General features: G+C 41.8%; 1 protein-coding gene across 1 annotated transcript in view; it reads right to left on the bottom strand.

The window, feature by feature from the left end:
- CCDC183 (coiled-coil domain containing 183) overlaps nt 1–25,810 on the bottom strand; it is an 893,120-nt gene that overhangs the window by 712,914 nt on the left and 154,396 nt on the right. Inside the window, exon 3 of the mRNA XM_069612154.1 lies at nt 4,356–4,433. Within this exon, the coding sequence (XP_069468255.1) occupies nt 4,356–4,433 (78 nt within the window). The remainder of the gene's footprint in view (nt 1–4,355; nt 4,434–25,810) is intronic.

Consider the following 25,810-nt stretch of genomic DNA (forward strand, 5'->3'; position numbering starts at 1 on the left):
AAAAGATCTAAAAAACCTGTGTGCTCTAACGGTCATGGAACAAAGAGCTTAAGCTTCAAAAATCCAAAACATGTATAAAAACAGATCAAAACACTACAAAGCATCTAAAAGTCAAGAAGAGAATGAAAATATGATCAAAGCCATTGCAACCAAATCAAGCTGTTAAAAGCAACTAAGCACAAAGCAAGTTCCTCATTGATGCTCAACTCAATAAGTGGGCAAGCTTCGGTCGATCAGTTCTCCAAATTTTTTTCCGGATCCCGATGGAAGTACTGATAAAGTAAACCCAGGAAACAACGTTAAAAACCTAAAATATGATTGGGCAGATATTAGCAGCCTAATACAAAAATGAAGCTCGTCTTGCATGCCAGGACCAGACGGAATAACAAATGCAGCTCTAAAAGAGCACCCAGAACAGTGGACGGACATATTGAAGATTATATACGATACAATATCGTATACAGGTGTTATCCCAGTGACTTGGCAGCAATCAATACTAATTCCGATTTTTAAAAAGGGCGATAGAAGTGACCCCTGTAACTACATGTCGCTAACGCTTCTGATTCACTGGGTAAAATATATGCCAGGCTAGTGTTGAGAGATCTTCAAATCTGTCTCAACATGTCGCTGAAGAATGTCAGAAACAGTATTAGAAAACAAATTCTATGACCAGTGACTTGGGTAAACGCAGGTGAGGAAAACAATGTGTTATCTAGCCCTATCGGAAGAACACCCTGTCCCTATCATGGGTGCCTGTCCCTAGGCAGCGTATGGTGCAACGCCTGCCTTATAGGGATAGATAAAGAGGATGCTGTCCCTCATCTCACCACTTGTGTGGAAAAAAACAAAGTATATGGACATTTTAAATTGTCATTAAAAAGCAGAATTTGTTTTGTAATACTGTTTCTCCTAAAGAACCGTTTGTGATGTGATATGGTACTGTTGATATAACAGTTAGGGAATGAAGTCACTCCCATTTTGCTATCTTTGAATTTACCCTGATGTCGTACCTTACCCCTTACCGCTGAAGAATGTCATTCATCAAGCTGGATTCATCCTTGGATTCGGAACTAGCTTAAACCTACTTGCGATCTTAGCACTAAAAGAATAAACCAAAGCATCCAAACAACCGCCATTTCTTGCCTTTATTGACTTTAAACATGCGTTCGACTCTGTTTCACGATCGTTACTTTGGGATAAACTATCAAAGGCAGAGTGTCCAAACTACATTCTCAACCTGATCCAACAATCCTATACCAAAACATCCATTAAAATCAAACTGGATCAAAATGGGCTCCTGTCGCACCATATGCAGACATTCCAAGGGTACATACTTGCAGCTACATTATTCACCTTTTATATTAGTGACATTAATAGCCACAAAATAACTGCAAGCTCATTCCCGCCAAAACTGGGAATACATCACATAGCTTAGTAATTGTACGCGGACGATTTAGTGCTCATAGACCAGACGGCAATTGGTCTGCAGCGCCAACTAAGAGCAAATACGTAACTGCAAACAAGCTAGAGATAAACACAAAAAAATCCAACATCATGATAATGAGGAACAAAAATGGATCTTGAAAAGTATCTGAATTCAGATGGACGATTGAAAAAACCCAATTAACGACCATTAAGGAGTATAAGTACTTGGGCGTCAACATAAACAATAATATCTCAGATGCACCTTATCAGAATGATATAAAAAAACAAAGCAGATTCTCTGAGCTCCCAAGGGAAAATGATACGTGCCAAGCACGAAAATACTCCTACATTCCGACACTGATTTACTATAAAAAGAAAGTGATACTGACTATATCATATGGTGCACAATCGATACGCCCTCAATATAAACCTGAATGGGACCAAATCGAAAGCGTATTTTGGAAAAAACTATTACCTGTACCAAAAAATGATCCCATATGTATTATTAGATATGAATTGGTCCTAACTTCATTAAAAGCTAACATCTGTTATCGCTATACAGGCAAATTCTAATGAAAGACTCACATACGCAAACACTGATCCCTATTATTGCGAGAAGCATGTGCAATAAACAACTCAAAAGTCTAGAGCAATGGCAAGATTATTGCCAGGTGATCATGAAAAAAGCAGACATTGATGAGCTTACTCTCATTACAAATTCTGACAGAGCATAAATCAAACTATGGTTGGATCACCACACAAACAAAATGCAGGAGCTATAAAATGTGGAAAGGCACTAATTTCCCTCCTAAAAAACACAATCAGGTTCCCAAATACGTACGCAAATACCCTGAACAACAATACCAAGCCAAAATGTTGCGCTTGCGATTCAATCTTTGGCCAACCAGATCTCAACAAGCTGTTCGTTTTAAAGGAAAAGAGATTAATTTAAAATGTGGATACTGCAATTATGCGAATGTAGCGGAAACGCTAGAACATGTGTTGGTGTATTGTGAGAAACTATCAGATCAGCGCACAGAATTTTACCAAACATTTCTTAAAGACTGAAGGCTGTTGGACCAAAAAGAAATGTGGAATTTTATTATAAATGCTGAGCATGTATCATTAAATTTAAATTTGGCAACTATTAGATTCTTAGAAAAACTAGATTTACAACTTGCTCATACTATAACAAGATCATGTGTATGAAATATACAAATAATGAATTGCTGCACTTTATAATTGCTCTGTGTTGGAACACTATGTTTTAAATGTTATGATGTAAATTTGTAAGCTATTTTAACAATATATAAATTAAATTGCGAAAAGTTTTAATTTAAAACTGAAACGCAAATAAAATCAAATGAAAACAAAGGGTACACAAAATTGTAAAAATATATCTGGGAGACAACAACATTAGCAGAAAACAAGACAGTTCTGCAAAAGTATACTCAATATTTTACACATAACATGGAATGCAGACATATGTAACATCCCTGCGAATTGCCACATGTCGAACCTTCACAAAAACTAGGGCAATTATTTTGGAAACAAATGAGAGATGAGCTAAATGGGACCAGGTATATACTGATATATTCCTGAAACTGACCTCCATTACTGCTTCTACACTCTCCAGTCAAAGCTAAATCATTCTGGCTGATTGAAATTGAGATTGATAGAAAACCAGTAGGGTCCACAAATTATATTTTGCCCAAGAGATTTCAATCTGTTTAGTATATAACTATTAAATAAGCGTGGAAAATCCATGAGTAGCATCCCTGTGTTCCCACGCCAAGTTCAGATGCTGAAGGGCAGATCATGGTGCGCAAAAGAAAAATTTATCAACAGGACATTCTGAAAACATGGATGCCTTGAAAGGATCACTTTGTGGCAGAAATGAGACAGCCTTCAATGGAATAGTTGAATAACTTTGTGTCATTTGTGTAGGCCACCAACCATGGTACTCAAAGACAATGGCACGGTAACAGGAGTTGCTCAATCAATCTGCGCAAACAAAAGGAAGTAGAGTGTTCACCAACCCTTAGAGTTATAGTTTCAGCAGACTCGCCCTCTTGCAAGAATATTTTGGGAGTCATTTTGTACTCAATGCAAATTGTATGCCTGGGACCACCACCGTTTGCACTTACATGCTCTTGGGTTCACTTCATCAATTTTAAACATTCACAAAGCAGAGTGTAAACATGAAGAATAATACCTGGCAACCTCACCTATACCCCTCATTTTTACTCACTGTTTTATGTGTAAATAAATATGGTATGCAGTGTTTCCAGTGAAACTTTTTCCATCGAGGGATAGCCCAATGAATTGTTGCCATCAAAAAAATATCCATCGAATGCATATTTATGGGGGGGGGTAAAAAAATGCATTTGATGGACATTCTTTCGATGCAACTTTCCCTCGATGGAAAAAGTTAGATGGAAAGACATGTAACTATAAATACCACCTGCAAATTACGCTTTGCCGGAGGCATTTATTCATTGATTCTAATGGAATCTGATAGCTATTTAACAGGTGCTGAATGAAGGTAGACCCAAAGGAATCAATTCATTTTATACCTGCGCGAAACTCTCCTGTAGGTGTGAAATGAAGTGCTCAAACAAGACGGAGGAGAGAAACAGCACAGAGGTCAAATATGCCCCTCTGCCTTTTGTGAGCACAGAAATAGACAATATTTGAAAATGGAGGAATAAAAGCAGTACACCTTGCTTTTACACCTCCATTTTCATCTCTGCCCATAAAAAAATGACCCCCTTTCTGGCATCTGCTCCTTTATCCCAGGCAATGAAATTGACTTGTCAGCTTTTACAATGTTTGTATGTGCCTTTTTCATTAACTAAACAAACTTTAAAACTGGTTGGAGAAAAGCAACCACAAATATTAGTGCATGAAAAGACATTAACATTCCATACCGCCACATTTGCTCTGCTGAAAGCCAATCTTCTTTTTTTCCGTCCTTTAAAGGCCTCTTTGATAGTGGTTGCGTCATGCTACAGGAAGAAATAGAAAAACGTTAGTACTGTGCGCATAAGAGCGGGCAAATTAATTCATGACATACGATTTTTTGAGTATTTTTGTGGGGGCAGGCAGGCAGACCCAGAATCCCTACAGTTGTACTAATGAAGCCAGTACGCAAGGGAGGATTTGGTTTCCCCAATATTGCTTCATACCACAGAGCCTTTTCTTTGTGCATTTTAAACTTCTGGATGAGAGATGTTACTGTCCCTTGCCCAAACTGGGTTCACATAGAGAGATCCTCTGTTCATCCAATTCCACTGGATTGCCTTCTGAGCATGGACAATAACTTATCTATTGAGAAGACACCTCCATTTCATAGACATGTTCTGAAAGACTTGAAGAAATGTTGTGAGTCCACAGGGGTAAAGTACCTTCTGAGATTGGAGTCTTCTTTTTGGAGGAACCCAGCTATTCTATTGAACAATCGTCCCTTATCTTGGCCGTCCTGGTAGTCAATGGGCATCTGGAAAATTGGGCACATTTTTGATGGAACTTCTATGCTTAGTTTTGACTTCTTAAAATTTAGACATGAGCTGCGAATGTCAGAGATACAACATTATTGAATACTTTGTGAGGTTTTTGAATAATTATTTGCTCTGTTGAACGCCTCTGTTCATAGTATTCCGCCTATACTGCATTTGTCTAAATGTGAGCCTCTCACAGCCTCCAGCTTATATAAGCTACTTGCACCAAAAGATGTTAATGTACCATCTGAATCTGGTAGGGAGATATGGAGTTCTGAATTGTGTTCTTATCTTTCAGAGGGGGAATTGAATCTTATTTGCACAGGCCCTTACAGATATAAAATTGATATGGATCTGAGATTTACTCAACAACGGGTTCTACATTGTATCTATTGGTCCCCTTCAAAGCTGAAAAGGTGTCAACTTGTGTTAGATGATACTTGCTGGAATTGTAAATCTGATGTTGGAACAGGTTTACATATGTTCTGGACATGCACGCAAATTACTGGCTTTAGGGATGGTGTCATTCAGCGGATGGATCTCGTGCTGGATGTTTCACTCGCACATACCCCCATGGTATGTGTTCTGGGACTGTTCCCTGTAGATCTTCATGTCTCTGCTGATTTACTGTTTTGGGCATATAGAGCGTTGATGATTGCAAAAAAACAAATATTAAAATGTTGGAAGATTAATGCCAGACTTTCTATTGATGATTGGTTGCATGACCATTTTATTCTTTCAAGTCGGGGAAAAAGTAACATATCGGAAACTGAGAAAGATGGATAGATATGATGCTATAGGGAGTGTTTTCATTGATTTATATTTGTGATATTGTATTCCCTCTCTCTCTCTCTCTCTCTGTCTCTCTCTCTCTCTCTCTCTCTCTCTCTCTCTCTATCTCTCTATCTCTCTCTCTCCCTCACTCACTCTTTAGCCATGCTCTTGACCTCCACTATTCCTTTTACATTGTTGTTCAACTTCTTCTTCTCTTCTGATACAGATATCCTTGAAGAACAAAGGGGAATGGAAAAGAAGACAGAGGGGTGAGAGGGATGGAGAGGAGGATTGAGGGGGGGAATGGGGAGGTAGGTGGGATGGGGAAGAGAGGGAGCGGGGGTGGGATGAAGATAAGGAAATGAGAGGAAAAGAACAGAAAAATGGGGGTTAAGAGGGAAGGGGGAAGAGAATTTAGTGTGTGACATTGCTCTGTTGTTAATATTGTATTCATTATTTTTCTATTGTATTTATTTTTTTACCCATGAAAATGTTAATAAAAAGATATTGAAAAATGAGCAGCATTCACTAGATGCTCCCCGAATCTCCCTCCTCCCCGCCTGTGTCCTCTCCCCACACCCGATTGAGATGGATGGGCCTCAAGGCACTAGCGAGAATTGAGGACTGCTGAAAATACAGGTTCAGTGGAAATCTACAGAAACAGATGTGAAAAAGGCTGACTTGCTTTTTGATAATTCGAGGGCATGCTGGGAAGCTAGAAGAAGGAACACTTCTCAGTAGTGGGAAGTGGGTGAAGTGACACCAATAACTCAATCCTACTTTTGTTGAAGAATTGAGGTCCATCGCAAAGCTGTTCTCACATTTGGGTTAATAAGCTGTGGGGAGGCTTTGCAATGATACAAGTGAGGCAAAGCAAAGATAGCGTGCAATCAGTCCTTTATTTGTAGTTAGCCTTAGGAGGAAGTTGGTAAAACATATATAGTGGAAATTATAAAAACCCTATGGAAACAGGTATGGAAAACGTGTCAGTGATGGGACAAACCAAGGAGAGCAGGGTTGAGGTGTTCCCAACCTTGAACGTGGAGTTTAACTCAAATAGAATCCAAAATTAGACCTTGTCCCTCCAGGGAACGCCCTAAACTATCCAAAACATAAATTCCAATGTGGTGGCCAGACAAAAGGTTCACAAACCTAATCTTTTTTTTAATTTGTTTAATACTTTTTATTTGGTAAGTTTATAAACAGGTAATATAAGCATAAAATACAAACACTTTTTTTGTATATATTTGAGCTCTTGTGGAGCATAGCAACCTAAATAGTGTTGGAAGAAGTTAATAAGTTCATAAAATAGATATGATATAATTATTTTTGTGAAGTAATAATAAGACAAACAGTGGACACAAACGAGACAGAGTACAGTAGGGAAGGAGAAGGAGGGGATATTGACACTATAACATTAATCTTACTTATTCAGAATTGTTAAGGTATTGAATAACCACTTCCCATTTTTGTTAAATTTATGCAAACAGTCAACAGAGAATGCATGACATTTTTCAATCTGATGAATAGAGCAAATAGAGTTCCACCTGATGCTATAAGACAAGTTGGAGGTATTTTTTCAGTTGCATGTAATATTGGGATAAGCAATGTTGATGAGCTGGTGATTCAATTCAATTTGTTGTAACAAAAGAGCCGATCATAAGATTACAGAGTAACAAAGGGTCTTTGAAAATGAAAGATCTTTTGTAGGCATCGCCAAATTTTGGTCCCAAACGCATAAAAAAAATTACAATCAAAAATTGCATGAAGAAAATGGGCATTTGATGCATGACAAGACCAACAATTGCTAGGAGAGTTATCTGCCACTTTAGCAAGTCTCACAGGTGTATATAATGTACAGTGTAACAAAATGAAATGAGTTTGGGTGAGATTGGCAGCTGCGGATGTTGAGTAATACAGTTTCCAAATTTGAGCCCACATTTCTGAGGTAGGTTGAAAGTTCCAATCAAGCTCCCATTGCCTAATAATATTACAATGTAACAAATTGGGAGACGGGGAACGTTTAGAAATGTATATAATTTGGCTGCTTTAATGGAAGGACTGCTAATTAAAGAAGCCAGAAGTGGCGAGGGGGATTTTTGAATTAGTGTGGGTATGGATTTGGTTAATGATTTAAGGAGGGATGTTTGAAAGAGAAAGTTGAGGGATATTGTATTGAGTGTATTGAGTGTAAATCTGTGGAAATGGGATTTCTACATGATTATGTAGTAGTTGCTTGACAAATTTAATGCCTATGAATACCATCTATATATATTAATGGGGTTAGATTTGATAGGACAGTGTTTATTGAACCAAAGGAATGTGTCTCCTAAGTTAGTTTTGGAGAAAGTTGTTAGGAAGTTTATTCGAAATGGATTTGTGTAGAGGAGGGAATAGGTGATGTTAGGCAATGTGGATGTAATTAAGAAGTGCGAGAGGGAGAGTGGGTCAATAATATTAACCTCTATAATTCATAAAGGGGCATCTTTGAGATGGATTTCATAGTGTTTGAAGGTAATTAATTGTTTTAAGATAAAGGCATTATGATACAGTTGAAAGTTCGGAAAGTTGACTTCTCCTAAAAGCTTAGGAAGTCTTAGTTTGTTGATGGCAATTCTTAAAGTTTTCCTGTTCCATAACAATTTAAGGGGAAAAGAGTCATGTCTTTTGAAGAATTTAGCATGAATTGTTACGGGAATCATAGATAAAGAGTAGAAGATTATGGGGCTGATCATCATTTTAATGGAATACAAATGACTGCACCAAGACAAGAAAAGAGGTGACCATCCGGAGACCATTTGAGTGACTTTTTCTATCAAGAGGTTGGTGTTAAGGGTAACTGTAATATGAATGTCCTTAGCAATATGAAGTCCAAGGTATTTGATATGCGAAGGTTGTCAAGACATACCAAAAAGTGGAGTATTTACTAGAGTACAAGCATTAGTGAGAGGCATGATTTCTAATTTTTCAAGATTTAATTTGTATTCTGAAATGGTAGAAATATATTTATGGTAGATATAAGATGTCGAATAGAAGAGGCAGGATTAGAAAGATAGAATAAGATATTGGCAGCGTACACAGACATTTTTACTTCTAAGTTATTAAGGTGAATACCTTTTATGTTAGTGTTCATTCTTATATTTTGTAAAAGGGGTTCTAGTGCAAGGTTAAATAATAAGGGCGAAAGAGGGCAACCCTGATGAGTACCTCTCCTAATTTGGAACGAGGGAGAGAGTGAATTGTTGATAAAAATTCGAGTGGAGGGAGAGGAGTATAAGACCCGGATAAGGTTAATAAAGTAGGGAGAAAAGCCATGCCATTTTAAAGAGTGAAACATAAAAGTCCAAGAAACACAGTCAAAGGCTTTTTCTGCATCGGGGGCTAGGAGGGCTAAAGGATTATTTGATTTTTGGGAATGGGATAGAATATTGAAAAGTAATCTAGTGTTGGATGAAGATTATCGATCTTTGATAAAAACCTGATTGGTTGAAGTGAATAAGCTTAGGAAGATATTTTTCTAGAAGTTTAGCAAATATTTTACAGCCGGAGTTGATAAGGTAGATAGGTCTATAATTTTTGACTAAAGAGGGGTCTTTATCAGATTTAGGAAATAGTACAAGAAGTGCTTCACCAAAGCAACCAGGGCTTTGAACGATTTCTGCAAAGTATGAGTATAATTGTAAGAGTTTAGGTGAAATGGAATCATTAAAGGTTTAATAAAAATCAACAGATAACCCATCAGGGCCTGGGGCTTTATTAGGTTTGAGATCTAATTTAGCTTGTTTACTTTCAGTTAAGGATACAGGTGAGTTAAGAGGAGAGAGGTCAATGGGATCAGTATAGTTTTTCTTATTTTGTTGAAAAAAGGAATGGATTTCAGATCTCTTAATAGAGGGATCAGAGGAGTACAGGTTGGAGTAGAAGTCTAGAAAGGCTCCATTTATGTCTGATTGATTATACTGCTGCCATCAGGAGAGGTGATGTGAGTGATGAGCGATTTTTCTTTTTTCTTTTTCAAATAGGAAGCCAACATTTTCCCGGCTTTGTTGGATCCACAATAGAATTTAGATTTAGATCGAAGTATAGAGTTAGCCGCCTAATCAGTGCATAGTTTGTTAAATTTGATGCGCATATTCATAAGGGATTTGGCAATAATAGGGTCAGGGTTAGCACAATAGGAAATTTCAAGATCTTTAATCTTTGATCAATGATAATAATATGTTATGAGTTGATTCAGATTGTTGTTTTTTAGCAGCTGTGAATTGAATGATAAACCCACGTAGGGTGGCTTTAAAGGCATCACAATTTTTGGGTATTGAAGTATGCTTGGGGCGATTGTGAAGAAAGAAGTCTTCAATAATTGAATACGTTTTATCGTTGAAGGACCTATCTTTAAGGTGGAATTAATTAAACGTCCATCCTGGGGAGAGTTTAGGTATAGGTATCCATTCTAGAATGGTGGAGACTGGAGCATGGTCAGAAATGATTATGGAACCAATTTCAGGATTGATAATAGCAGAGGTTAATGAAGGGTTAACAAAAATATAATCTAGCCTGGAAAAAGATTGATGATGTGGGAGAATAAAAGGTATAATCTTTTAAATCTGGATGACAAAAGCTCCAAGAGTCAACTAAGTTTAGATTATGTAGTAGGTTGAGGAAATTAGTACGGGATTTGGAGTTAGTAAAATTGGAGGTAGATTTACGGTCAAGGGTAAAATCAAGAATGTGCTTAAGATCTCCACAAAAATGAGTCTATCTGGGCTTTTCTGTACAAGTTTCAAATTAAAATTGGACCAGAAGTGGGGATTAGGCGCAGTGGGACCATATACATTAATTATAATTACTGGTAGGTTGTTGATAATAACTTCTATAATGATCCAACGGCCTTCAGGGTCCTTTTCTTCACTAGTTAGGATGAAGGTTGGATGCTTATTAATCAAAATGGAGACACAGCCTTTTTCGTCCAGGGCACTAGAAAAGAGAGTATGACTAATCCATGAAGCTTCAATTTTGAGGTTTTCACTGTCAGAGTCCAAATGAGTCTCTTGCAGGCAGGCAACATCAACTTTCATTTTTGCAATTTGTGTAATAACTTTATTGCGCTTGATGGGGTGATTCAGCCCTTTGACATTCCAGGTTACAAACCTAATAGACATTAGTAATCAGTAAGTTATAGGTAAAAATACAAAAAGGTACAGTGTAACAGAATGGATTTGACTAGACAGATAATATGAGATTAAAGTAAATGATAAACCAAAGGGGCAGGAGCAACCGTATTTTGAGGCATCATTGGGTATGTAGGGAAACACAAAAGGGTGGGATTGAGACAAGAGGGAAATGGACAAGTAAGAGAAAGGAAAGAAAATATTAGAGTTGATATGAACATGTATAGATGTATGGGAAGGAAAAGTAAAATGAGTTTAGTTGGGTCAGCAATAAGTAGAGGGGATCCAATTGGTGAGAAATGTATAGAGTCATCTGCTTCTACTTTCCCAGGGATCCCGTAAAAACATAGGTTGTCTCTGCGATTTCTGTCATCCAATTCTGTGACATCAGATTCCAGTTGTTAAATTCTTTGCTGCATGTTTTCAAGACCTTTCACCCTACTTCGACAAAAGAGATTCTTTCTTCTGCTTCGTCTAATCTGCCAGAAAACTTTTTATATCATGTTTGAAGTCTTTGATTTCTTCCTGTATATTGGAGGAGTGAGAGTCAAGCGTAGATATGGAGGAACAAATATTGTTGAGTTCCTCTAAGATCTTTTCCATGCAAGAGTTGATTGAAGAATTGTCTAGTGAAGACAATGTTTTTGTGTTGTTTGCCATAGTTCTAAATGGGTAACAGTTATTAAATGCCAAGTGTAATATTGGACTTGGTCACCGGGTGTCAGTAGCGAGCAGGCCACCTGTGTTCCGCTAAAGCCGGGAAGTAGCGTGATTGTAAAGCTGGGTGACGTAAGGTAAAGACAGCTGTGTAAGGAGATGGGGCACCAGAGGCGGATAGTCAACCCAAATGGTATTATTAGTGTGTGTGGGCCAAATTAAGTGCTTGCAATGATGCTATGACTCTTTAATGGATGAGGGGCCGTGAGGAAAGTTGCGTGCCAAAAAAGAAAATGAAAGGAGATTTACGTCAGGGGCGTGATCTCGGCTCCCCACGACAGAAAAGCTGTGCCGTTGCAAGCACCATTGGAAGTCGGTAGACCTTCTCCTTCATCCACCCAGGCCAGCTAGTCCGGATTGCACAAGGAGGGAGCACACTCGAGGTGACATGGAGGGGTGCTGCTTCATACACGGAGCTGCCGGTAATACAGTAGGAGTGCTCCTTGTTGGTATAAGTCCGGAAATGTCGTGAAAGTGGACCCGGTGTTATCAAAAATAATAAACTAGCGCTTTGAAATCTGGTAGGTTAAGAACAAGTGCCCATATTTATTTAGTACTCTCACTGTCCTCGGGAGCTTCGCGCCTACGCTGCCATCCCCTTTGCCGCCTGGCCCTCCCAAACATAATCTTAAACTGTCTTTCTAGTCCGCAGTCTGATCCAGGGGTCTGCAACCTTTGGCTCTCCAGATGTTTTGGACTACATCACCCATCATGCATAGCCAGAATAGTCTATGTGAGGGATTCAGGGATTTGTAGTCAAAACATCTGGAGAACTCATGCACTTTATACAAAAATAAGTGCTTGGATATATATTGGTAGATTTGCATGTTTATTTAGTGTCTCTAATGTGAGTTGATATCAGTTGTGTATCAAATAAGTGATCCTTATACTTTTGTTTGACTTTGCTACTGAAAATCACAAGGGCAATTGTCACGGCATGCTGTGCAGAATCCAGCACGGCTGAAGGAGGCTCTGTTATCTGATCTACTGAGATCTCGAACAAAAAAGATACAACTACTTTTCAAGCAAGAAACCCAATCCATAAAATACATGATACAAGAGCTATACAGGTCAAATACTGAAGATTGAACCACAAACAGATAACATACTGCCCACACCCTGTAAAGACCTCTGCTGCTCTTGAGCCTGGTCCACGCATTAAACAATTAAAATAAAAAAATGTAAAAAGAAACAAATTTAAAGAGCTATCAATTCAAGTAACTACTATAAGAGCACTTATTCAACACTGATATCAATGCACAGTGGATAAACTAAATAAACCTAAAAATCTGCCAATATATAAGCACTCATTTCTGGGATAAATCACACACAAAATCATATTGACTTGAACCAACTATAATCAATCAACTGCAGCACTGCAGAAAAGCTGGCATATGAGGCATGCAGCAAAAATCCACTGAAAAAAGTATTCAATTTCTGCGCAAGGAGCCTCTTTTCTGCCATTATAATCCTAGTCTACACAAGACAAAGTAAAAAGTTCAGGCTAACTGACATATCCACAACCTATTAATATAATGTTCAGTTCTATATAATATAATAAAATAAACAGCACAAGCTTTCAGTCTCCCTTCCTCAGGAGTACTCATGGCTCTTTCTCAGGTTTCTGGTTTTGCCTTAGCTCGTTTCTCCCACAGCTTCCAGGTTTCCACTGTCACCATCTCACAAGGTCTCTCTAACCCAGGCTCCAGGTTTCTCATGGTGTCCTCTACACCATGTTTGCCAGTCACAAGTCACAGATTTCCCCTTCAGACTTTCTTCAGTGTCCCTCTGTCCATGCTAATGTGGTTCACTTTGCTCCCGCTGAACTCAGACTCCCAACAGGCACCTCCAATAAGGCTGTTTCCACCTAGCCTGAAGATGGCAGAGTTTTTATCTCAAAATCTCCAATAAAAATGCAATCTTCTTCAAGGTGGGGTCTCCCTACTTTCTCAGGGTTGTAGTACCGGAACAGCAACAAAGACTCACAATTGCAGAACACACTCCCACAGAGAGGAACGACAACCGAACCAACGCTGAAAGAAGAGACAAATCCCTCTACTTAACTCCATACCTTGCAAATAACCACTCACCAGAATGAACCAACCCAACGTGAAAATCAGCAACAGCAGACAACCAAACACAACCACTCAGAAGAAGAATGGACAATGCTAGAAATAACCAAAACATAATCGACGCAATAACACCTTACATCACTAAATCAAGAGTAAGTTCCACTCGACACCCACAACTCTTGGAAGAGGAACCTGATGAAAACAAAAACCCAAGACAAACTTTTCGATGACACAGACGCACACCTGTACCAACACCTCAATTAGAGATCGACCTGAAAGGAAACCCCAACACTCATCAGAAGACGACCCCAACAATAAAGCCCAAAACAAACCACACCTCTAAACTCCACTGCAATCTAACAAACGCAAGATCCATGTCAAAACGCTCAACAGAGATCTTTAACCTTCTCTATGACAATGGCATTGACATCCTATTCATCACAGAAACATGGCTGGACGACAACTACAAAATCACACTCCAAAGCTGCCTCCCAACCAACTTCAAATGCCTTGAAATAAACAGGAAAAATAAACAAGGAGGAGGCCTCACGATAGCATTCAGAGGACACCTGAAAATAAAAATAGACAAACCTCTCAACATCATCAACTGCAAAACCATGGTCATACACCTATCAGCAAATCCAAAAACCAACATCACATTCATCCTCCTGTACAGACCACTGCCGTACAATGCAACCTTTGTCGATAACCTCATAGAAGCCATCACCAACATAGCAATCAAGCACGAACATCTAATTATCCTGGGGGACATCAACATCTGGTTTGAAGCAAGTCACGCCAACTCCCAAAACTCACTGATTGGACAACTTACAACCATGAAACTACGACAGCTGGTCAAAGGGGCAACACACTCGGCAGGGCACGCACTTGACGCAATATTAGCCAAGGAAAAACTTATCACCACGGCACCACCGATACAAATACTGTGGAGTGACCATCTCATCACCCCATTCGTTGTTCAGACTACCAACTCTACTCTGCTCCCAGGCACCCAAACTCAAAACCACCACAAAAAAAGTGGAAAACCCTCAAAGCAAGCAAACTGTTCAAACAACTGGAAATGGATCGCTGATAGAATTGAAAAGATCGCCACAGAAAAACTATTCACCCCATCAAAAAAAAGGGCAATGGTAAAATGGTTCAACCCACTACTAAGCAACATGAAAAAGGACAACAAGAACATGGAGCTGGAATGGAGGATAGAGTACAATCTAGACAAAAAAATACTGTTCCAGAAACAAATCCGGGCATACAAGAAGGAAATACAAAAGGCGAAGAGAAGGCATTATAATGACAGAGTCACCAATGCGACAAACGCACAAAAAGAAATATTCAACATCATTAAAAAAATGAGAAACCCACCAGGCTGCGACAACACCCCAACCCCCTCAGAGAAACTTTGCAACAACCTGGCAGACCACTTAAAGCACAAAATCAACGACATCCAACAAATCCTAAAAAACAGATCAACCAACCATAACATTCAACCAACCGGACCTAACACAGAACCACAACACAAACTCCAAAACTTTCCCGAAATACCAGCAGAGGCTTTCGTCTTGTTGGTGAAACACAGCAAGAGAGCAGGGTCACCCATAGATCCCTGCCCGCCAGACATCTACAAATCAATCCTTGCACAAGGAACGCCATCAGAATATTACAGAAACCTCCTAAATCTCTCACTAGCAACAGGAACCGTACCAAGAACCTTCAAATCAGCATATATCAAACCACTTTTAAAAAACACAAGTGGTGATGTAGAAGACCTCTCCAACTACAGGCCAATCTCAAACATTCCCTACCCCAGCAAAACTCCCGGAAACCTACGTATACAAATTAACCCAAGAACACGTAGAAAAACACCATCTACTATACCAAGCACAGGTCGATTTCAGACCCGCAAAAGGAACGGAAATAGCACTACTATCCATCTGGGACGACCTAATAACAAACATGGACTCCGACACAACCTCAGCCCTGATTCTGCTCGACCTCTCCGCATTCTTCGACACAGTTAGCCATGAAACCCTAACCAAAAGACTAGAAGACATAGGCATAACGGACATGACACTTCTCTGCATTAAATCATTCCTAGCAGACAGAACAGAAACAGTATGGATAAAGCTCTTCAAATGCACCCCATGAGTTAACGGCTGTGGAGTACCACAAGGGTCCTCACTATCACCACTGTACTTCAACATCTACCAAACCCCTGTAATCAGAATCTTTAAAAAATACAAAATGACATCCTGCAACTACGCAGATGACACTCAAATCATCTACAAAACGAAAGACACTTAAGCCGATCACTCAACCCTATTCGAGTGTCTAAAAGAAGCCTTTAACTGGATGAACGCCAACAACTTGAAAATCAACTCAGGAAAGACAGAAATCATTATTATATCCAGAAATCACAAGAACAGCACCTATCTTCCATGGCCAACGGAAATGGGAACCGCACCAACACCATCTAAGGTAGTAAAAAATGGGGGAGTCCTGTTGGACAACACCCTAACCTTAGAACCACAAATAAATGCAATAATCAAGAAATGATTCTTCCGCCTTCACAAAGCAATTTGAATCTTACCTTTCCTCTCCTTCATCCACAAAACACTCACAATCGTCGCCTTCATCGTGTCAGGAATCGACTATGCAAACAGCCTCTATTTCGGGACACCAGAATACCTCCTGAAGAAACTACAACAGATCCAAAATACAGCAGCAAGACTGCTCCTCAAACTATCCAGAAGAGACCACATCACTCCAGCCTTAAAAACACTGCATTAGTTCCCAGACAAACATCGCATCACATTCAAAACAATGTGCATAACACACAGGGCATTCAGCGAACAAGGAGCTGAATTTCTACAAAAGAAATTAACAATCAACATGCCAACGAGACTCCTCAGGTCAAGCAACGATATCCGCCTGGAAAAAAAAAGAACAAACTTGGGGGCTCCTCCTTCTCCCACTTAGCTGCAAAAATCTTGAACAACATCCCGAAAGAAATAAGAAACACCAAAGACGACCTACAATTCTTAAAATTACTAAAAACCTGGCTCTTCAATATCACAGATTCAAACTGAAAAAGCTAAACTACCAAGCAAGAAACACAAAGAATAGGATGACAAATCTAGCACGACACTGACATCTAGAACCGAATAAAGAAACTCTTACTACAACAAGAGAGACAACGCTAAGTCGAATAGGACACAAGCAACACCCATGAGGACAGAAATCAGCATCCCTAGCCAACTTCCAGCGAACAACCTCACCCACTCCATAATTGCTACTAGAGATCATACTTGTATACAGTTGTGTGAACGCTACCACTTGCCACACTCAAACTAAGTTGTGGATATTGGCATGGGTATTGACCCAAGGGAGTTGTGAATGATGGCAGATGCCGCCCCTGGACATAATTGCAAGTGCTGGCATTTGCCACGTTCCAAAGGGGCTAGGAGCGATAGCATGCATGAGCAACTGAATAAGATGGTGAATGCTGAGCAGCCACCACAAATGGAGGGAGCAACCCGGCTGACTGATGCCATGCACCAAATAGATTGGGAATGCTCTCTGGGCCAGATTTGAAGGGACACAGAAACGCCTGCCTGCCACCGCATACAAACAGGTGTCAGGTGGGCGGCCGGAGCCCAACTTGGGCAAGGTTATGAATGTGAGTGGATGTCATGTGGGAAAGGGACTGTGAGTGTCGGACAGCCCCAGATCTAGACGGAGACGCAGAGATGCCCACGCACCCCACGTGAAGAGAATACAGAACTTTACCACCTCGCTTTCCGACAGCAATGCCAATTAACCAACCCACTAACAATTTAAACCCTCTGCATACACCTCTCACACTTTAACCAAACATAACCACACGCCTACAACACAACAATCTGCACAAACTTCACTACACTTCAACAACAAAACAAACAACACATAGACCCAAACAACAGTACATGACGGCTACTGACCGTAAAACACCCCAAGCCCAGCCAATGGACTTCCGGGCTGAGGCCACCAACAGCAGATCACAGCTCTCTTGCACTTTTCCACCCAGGGAACACTCCGGCGGTGATAGTGTGTGGTACAAATATCCTTTAACATTAACATTAACATATGCTTTCGGAAGTGAGTGCATCAAGTGTTGGAGCTGTTGTAGCCCGTGCGTCGGCAGGGGATCATGTCCCCTCACAGGGCCAGTCAGTGTTGTCATGCCTGTTTGTGGTGGTTACGGCTGCAGGGTCACACTCCACAGTATTGGTTTCTGGTCCTGGGACAGATGACCAAGGGAGGGATGCAGTCCTGCAGTCACAGACAGCGGCATCACATCAAGGGCCATGCCCCCTTGGGTCAGGCAGGCGTGGGGCAGTCAATGATGCATGTTGCACAACAACATGGTGCTATGAGATGTTGGCTCAGGGCATGGATACGGTGGCCAATTCAATGATCCCCCTAGAAACACAGGTAGAGCACCAGCTGCAGGTATTGCGATCCACATGCCGCTCACACAGGCTGCACATGGTGGCCAGCAGCAGGAGCCATGGCCGATCTGAGGTCTCTGCAGGCATCCCTGCTTGCAAAGGGTCGGGCACACAGGGAAGCCCTGATGCAAGAGTTGCTGGCCCTCAGAGCTTCAATGGAAGTGCTAGAGGCAACCCGCAGTACACAGTACACAGTACCAACAGGAGATGCAACTATTGAGGCAGTCCATCTCAGAGGAAATCTGTGCATCCCGTGAGGTGTTGCATGAGGACCTCTGAGGCTTCATGTTGCAGATGCATTAATCTGAGTCCCACCGGGCTGCTGCCACTGAGGACCAGGCCAGGGCTATATGTGGTCAACCTCCCTTACCACTACCACCTTCAGATTCTACACCGGAAGGTGGCCACAGCAGCGACAGTCCTCCTAATCCAAGATAGCCATGCGGTCCATGAGCCCATGGAGGGATTTTTTTTTTTTTACATCTACCCATGTGGGAATGGGAGTTGACGTGCACCCTGCCCCTAGCACCCTCCTGGGTGACCCCCGAAATCCCCCACCCCCAGGTCAAAGATGGACATTTTTTTTTCGCCCCCCTGCCCAGATGTTGCCACGTCATGTTTTGTTCTGCACTTTCCTGGTTGTGCTCCTTGTTCATTTCTTTATTGATTGCCCTTGAGGTGTGCCATTAACTCCTCATGGACTATACATGTGCAGTGGTGTATGTGCAGGCATGCCTAGTGAAGTCATCTAGCATGTTTTCATGGGGTTGCACAGGATGGCATGCGCAGGTTATTATAGGTTTGTTGTTCCGTAGCACGTGTGTGCTGTGTCAATGGTACTGCACAATGGGTGTTAATATGTTCTCCCAGTAATCTGTGATGTGGCAGTGACTGCTGTCTCGGGTAAGACATCCTGCACCATTCGCAGTCCATGCTCCTCACGCCCTCTACCAGACACTGCTCTTCCTTTGACGAATTAGGAAACACACTTACTGGTGAAGGTCATGTGGGATTTACACCATGCAGACACAGTAATTCGGTAAGCTTCAGCACTGTCTTGCATGTTGGGCATGCTTCATTGTTGGGCATCTTTGCTGCATGTGTTGGTTGTCTTATATGTCCTTTGCATGCTCACATGGCGGGGTGCTAATTCGATTATAGCACATGTCACTGCATAACCTACCTATGTGGATACCTCAATGGGCGCACCGACTGTGATGTGCAGCATGTCATTGTACATCTGGTAACCAGGCCATGGACTCCTTAATCTGTCATTTCCTTGTTATTCACTCTCGGTGTCACTCTCTCTCTCCCTCTCTCTGGTGCGGGTACACTGTACTCCTGTACAAATCAAAAACAATGACCATTCACCCTGTGTCACCCTGTGTTGCTCCTGCACTCTGTGTTCTATGCATATTTTCTTTCTGTGATCAGTTATGATCATGTTTATGCCAGTAGTTTGTGCTGTTACTCTGCATTGCATTCCCTTTAGGTAAAGCATCTCCTGATGGTGTGCATCGTATGCAAGGCAGGTGAGTACTACGGACAGGTGAGTGCATGGCATTTGCTGACACTTCGGTGATTTTTGCATGGGAGCTGGGCACTGTGTGTGTTCACTCTGGATTTACTAACCTTTTGATCAATCACTACAGCTCGAGATGTCATTAATCACCCAGTGGTGATTCCAATGATGGTTATGGTCATGTTAATCTGATGGATTGCTGGGGCCACTGTTAACTGATTATAATAACTGTGCTTTCTAACTGTGTGTCCGGCTTTCATGGTTGTTTGTGAGTGTGTAGCATGGTCAACAGTTTGTGGACTGTGGCCGGTGCAGATGTTTGAGCTGAGGTGTGGCTCATTCAACTTGTATCAGGTCTAATGAGTGACACATCTGATCCCTATCAGGGTTTGTGGGATTAGGGATGTTTATCACATTTCAAGGTCAAATTTATCGTTCAACTATTAGTGTGTGCTACAGCATTGTGAATCCACAAACATGTTGCTATGTCTGCTGGTATGTGGGCTATTTGGTCTTACAACACATCGGGTTTTGTATTGTTAGTGGGTTTTTTCCTTTTCTCAGGCATATGGCAACATGTAGTATGCAGCTTTTAGTGCAACTAATCTAGGTGCTTGGTGGTGTGGCATTGGAATAGATGCAGCATTACACCATTGGTATGCAGTGACAATGAAGTCTGCATTGACCATGATCTGGTGGTTTGCAGTGTACTTTTATCATTATTTAAATCTTTTGAATTCATATGTTTGCTTGTTGTTGTTGGCTTATGTCTTCCCTTGGCGCTCCATTGGTATGCAGTAGTAGTTTGTGCCATCAAGTAGGGTTCTGGCAGAGGAGCAAGAGGTGAGTGGCTGATTGATTGGGAAGACATCCACTGTATATTCTCCAAGACCTCCTTCACAGTACCTTTGTTATGCGCTCTCACCACATATCTCTTGCTAATACATGTGACTGACTGAACCAACTACTGACAGACACTTCATGCACAAGCCTCCACACATCAACGCACCCTGACACTCCAAATCATCATTATTCATTCTCCTCATTCACTCATGTCTCCCCTGAAGTACTCACCAAGTTCACAAGTACATGAAGGTGTCATCCCTATTGGTGTACAGCTCCTACAGAACCATCATTGCAAACTTCTCCTCTAGGTGTAATGCTCTTGCTGATCTATGCATACTCTACTTTACTGGTGTTTTGTTTCAATCCTCCATCAGGCACTCAGATGTGCACAACATTGCTAATATTACATATGCACAGCCTTCCTGACCACCAACATGCTGGTGAATTGCTTGATATACCTTCCGGGAGAAACTGCTAGCTTAGTTGTTCCACACACAAAGGTACAGCAATTAGGGCATTCTTGGGGATGTACGTCAACACCAGTGTGCATTAGAACCGTCCGGGGCAACAGACACTGGGGTCACATGATGAATGGTGGCATCCCTCCATTCATAATGCCCTGCTTTCCTCATCATCCTTGATGCCTCATCTGCTTTTCACACAGTGAGGCATTCCAACCTCATTTTGATGATCCATGAACGGACAGTGGACTTGCTTATGTAATTCCAGAAAATCTATTCTATAGAGACTCCGTACTGTGTCCTTCCTTCTGCCCTACTTCAGCCACCACCTGTGGCATCATGCAGGTGTCCATTCCTTTTCCATGCATTTTTGACATATACATTTGCCTGGTGCAATGCATATTTGAAACATTTACATTATGAATAATGTGCTATGAGGAGGACAGAGTACTCTTCAGCACTGTTCCTACTGACACACTGGCACCCTTATTCACCATGCCTGCCACACAGCCATCCTGGACTGGTGCCCTCAAAATGACCTTGGCCTGTGCGCCCTTTACACATTTGCATGTTCCAATTGGCTCCACTGCAGCCTACTTCTGCCATTGACTAAGTCCTTCCTACATGTTCTCACTCCATGCACACTCAATTCACGGCAGGAATGTTGCATTAATGTTCAACTACCTCCCTCCAACGCTGCCACATATTTGTGTGATTGTGAAGGAGTCCGACTTGCTGGTGTTGATGCACACAGTTATTGTACACTTCCACAACATCATGCAGAGGTGCAATGTTACACGTGCTGTGGTACTCTCTAGGCTACACTACTGATACTGCCTATTGCACCAACTCCATGCTTCTTATCCATACCCTGTGTAATTCATTTGGGACAAGACCGCAAATATTATGCTTGACGTCAAGGCCAGGGACCACATCTATCTGCCACTGATTGTCCTCCACTGGCTAGCCGTGGCATACAGCGTCCAGTCATAGGAAGTATGCATTGTGCACTGTGATTTGTGAGGCCTGCATACTCCATATTTGCTTATATTCATACCTCAATGCTCTCCCTCCAGAGCCATTTCATCATGTTACTCGACCTTCTTCAGGTGAGCCAGTTCTTGATGGAGATTTTTTGCCAGGGATCTTTATCGTCAGCAGGGGTCAACCTCTGGGATACCCATCCTGCCGCCCTCTGTTTGTGGACTCATATCCTCAAGTTCCATGAACTACTCATATGTTTCATCTTTTACTCTTCCTTCTCACTCCCTCTTCCCTGCTAAGCGATCCCTACGCGCTCTCATTCTCTACATTCCTTTTGTCCTTGCTGCTTGATGACTGTCTGCTTGATGTACCTCCAAGTCTCACACGCCCCTGTCACCCCCAGCAATTTGTGGGGCAGTTGCCTTTGTGACCTGGACTAGTGTCATCATCACTGCACTTGGGGAATGACCTGAGAGAGTTACATCTCTCTGTGCCTACCCGAGCATCCACTGACTAGTTGCACTTGAAACACCCCTGAACTAGTTACCACCCTCCAAATGTCACAACCCTCTAAACATCTGTGCACTTGCTCCTTCTGAGTGCACCATATCTGTTCCACCCTGTCCTCGGTCCTTGCATGGTAGCACATTCATGCACTTGATGAAACTGACACTTCATCATGAAACATAATCACTGTTGCCACCACTGTTGATTGTGTGACATGCACAGAGGCAGACACGAGTCACTATTATGGTGTCAGTGATTCTAGGGATCTGTGCAAGTGTTCTTTTCCACCCCTTGTTCCATACATCCTAGAGCTATTTCAGGAACTTGCTGTGTGCATCATTCATTTGGGTGGATCCTTTTACATGACGTGCCATACTGTGACAAAGTATGTTGTTAATTTTACATGACATATGTGATGGGTTGAGTGACACAGAGGTGAGTGAATGGAAGGTTTTGTATTTTGGTAGTGGTGTCATTGTGTTACTTTGGTGGTAAGAGAGGAATGTCTTTTACATTGTAAGGGATGCACACAATTTAGCACTTCCATGGGCACATTCTCAGTGTGGTTTTGTGGGCACTGTGGATTGGCCCATTGTCATCATTTAATGGCACATAAAATGTGGCATGGTTTTGTGCACTCCACAGGGGAAGGGGTTTAGGTGAAAAAAAGTAGCCCCAAGCTGGGTACGGGCAGCCTCTCCACATGCCCTTTGGCCAGCCATACGCAAGTGGCGTGGACCATGCCCACCGGTAAGCCACGCCATGTTGCAACACTGTGCAGGACACATGCTGCCACAACGATCCTGCGCACTAGTGGTGGTGCATATAGCAACTCACCACCAGAGTGGTCAAGGGAGCATAAACATGACTTCAGCACTCCGAATATGTGCTCCACTATGGCCCGATTTGCAATATGGGCTGTGTTGTATCTTATCTGGGGCGGTGTGGCAGGGTTCTGTATTGGATTCATCATGTAGGTGCTCAGAAGGTAGACACTGTCCCCTGTAGAGGTGAAAATGTTTGTCACCAATGAGCTATGTGTTGCCATGCCTCCCAGCTTCCAGGGCCCGGTGTAGGGGTGACATTCTGAATATGAAACTATCATGGGTGGACCCTGGATAGTTCGCATATTCAGAAGTAATGATGCCCTTGGCATCACATACAACCTACCCATTGATGGAATTAAGTGCTTGCGATTGCAGTATATGTGCTGTGTAGCCCTAGGTGGATGTAGAGCCACATGGGTACAATCGATGGCACCAAGCACTTTAGGGAAGTGTGCCACCCCATAAAAGTCCTGGACCACGGCCTGCCTTTCTGCAGGTGTTCTGCGCATTTGGACTGACGGCGTGCAGTGACAATTGCCAACACTTGGTGTAGGCTGAGTGACTGCGTGGGCTGTGAAATGCCACCAACTATGGCAGGTGTCCGCTGAAATGACCCAGTGGCCAAAAGATGCAGTACATTGAGCATCTTTTCAAAGGGGCTCAGTGCTTGGGAGCACTGGGTGGGTGATGTAAGGTCATCTTCCCACTCCGTGACCATGGCTAATATGACATGAGGTGGAAACCTATACCTGCCATAGAGCTGGTCATCAGGCATCCCAAAAAGGCTGGTCCTAGGTAGAAATGTCCGGGCCCTGGCCCTCCTCTTCCTCCTGCGGTGTCCCACTATCACTGCTGCAACAAATGGTACATTCATCATAGCTATATAAGTGCGTTTGTTGATCGTGCAGGCTTTTTATGCATTGAGTTTTTGTGCGCATTGACGTTTACGTCAGCTATCGCGTGGCATATGTGTTTCAGGATTTGTACATATATATTCACGTGTCTTCGAGCCCTGTTCAATTCTATAAATACGGGATTTTAGCACACGTATGGGCGATGCGAGGATTTTACTGTGGGACTTCCCTTGTATCGCCCACATTCTCGCTTGTTGTTCCCCATTCCACGTGTTCCGCCCCCTTTTTAGGTGACTGCGCAGACACGGGCGGGCCTTTGCTTGAAGTCTCATGCAAGGCATTTGTGGGGTCGCAGTTACGTGTTGGACCGGTGCGGATTTCTCGCAAGTCCCTGATAAGCCCCACACATTGTGTTCCATGAATCGACAAACAGGCGCTTGCGAACGATTTCATGCGCAAGTTCCCTATTTTCCATGCAAATAATTCCATGAATCTGGCCCATAGTGTCAACTACCAGGCCATTAAGATCAATAAATAATGTGCATGCCGTAAACAAAGATAAAAATTTCAACTTCAATATAGTGTAGCATCCAAGTTCTATGTGCAGCATGTAGAATATGGAACGCTCTTAGTTCCATATTTCACAGTGAGGTTGAAGGCAGTTGGAAGGAGCCGGTGGGGCATTGACAGATGTACATTAAACCCTCTCCCATAACTCGCCGTGTACGGAGTGATTATTTCATATAGCCTGTATCGCAATCAGTCTGAATTACAGATATTGGTACACAACCTGGTTGGTGCAAAACCTTATGCCAAATGGAACCCTTAATTTGTTCCCAAACCTGAGAATTCTATATCATAAAGATCTCATCTCCATACAACAAGGAGGGCAATACCTTCATTTTATAATATTTTATTACCGGTGGCAGCGAAAGGCATCTGTATATTTGATATAACCTCAGCAACTGGTAAGTGTATTAGCTTTGCTTTTTAAACTAGCCATCAAATCCTTATTAGACAAAACTTTCCTTAAGATATAACCTAAGCATTTCAACTGGTCTGGTGGACACCTTCCAGTGGTTCCTTTTCTAGATACCAGGAGTAATACTCATACTTTTGAAATTTAACAAAACACCATAAACTTTGTGCTATTTTTACTTATCTTCATATCATTAGCCCTGATAAAGTTATTTAATGCAGTCAAAGATCTCTGTACCCAATGAGGGTACAATCAAAAATCACAAAATCATCATCATAAAAACACCAGTGTACAAAAGACTGACCTCATTTTGGAGGGAAGACATTGACCCAAGTAAGAGCCACTTCCAAGTCGGAAATATAAAGCTTGAACAAGGCTGGCGCCAGGACAAAGCCATCGCGCAGACCTGTGAAGATTTCACTTTCATCTGAAATGAGTCACTAAATATTAAGTTTAACCAAGAGAGAAGTTCCTTTATGTAATTCCACTAAAACACCCAAACACCAACTGGTAAACCCAAGTTTAAAGTTTACTCCAAAGCCTCCCACGATTAACCAATCAAACACAGCTGACCGATCTATGAAAGCTGCATACAACTCTCTATTATGTTATCCAGGCCACTTGCTGGAGTATTTTTTATAACAACCCATTAAGAGAAGTGCCCAA

This window comes from Ambystoma mexicanum, chromosome 8, assembly GCF_040938575.1.
Source record: "Ambystoma mexicanum isolate Mex_15411 chromosome 8, UKY_AmexF1_1, whole genome shotgun sequence".
NCBI classification, from domain to species: Eukaryota; Metazoa; Chordata; class Amphibia; order Caudata; family Ambystomatidae; genus Ambystoma; species Ambystoma mexicanum.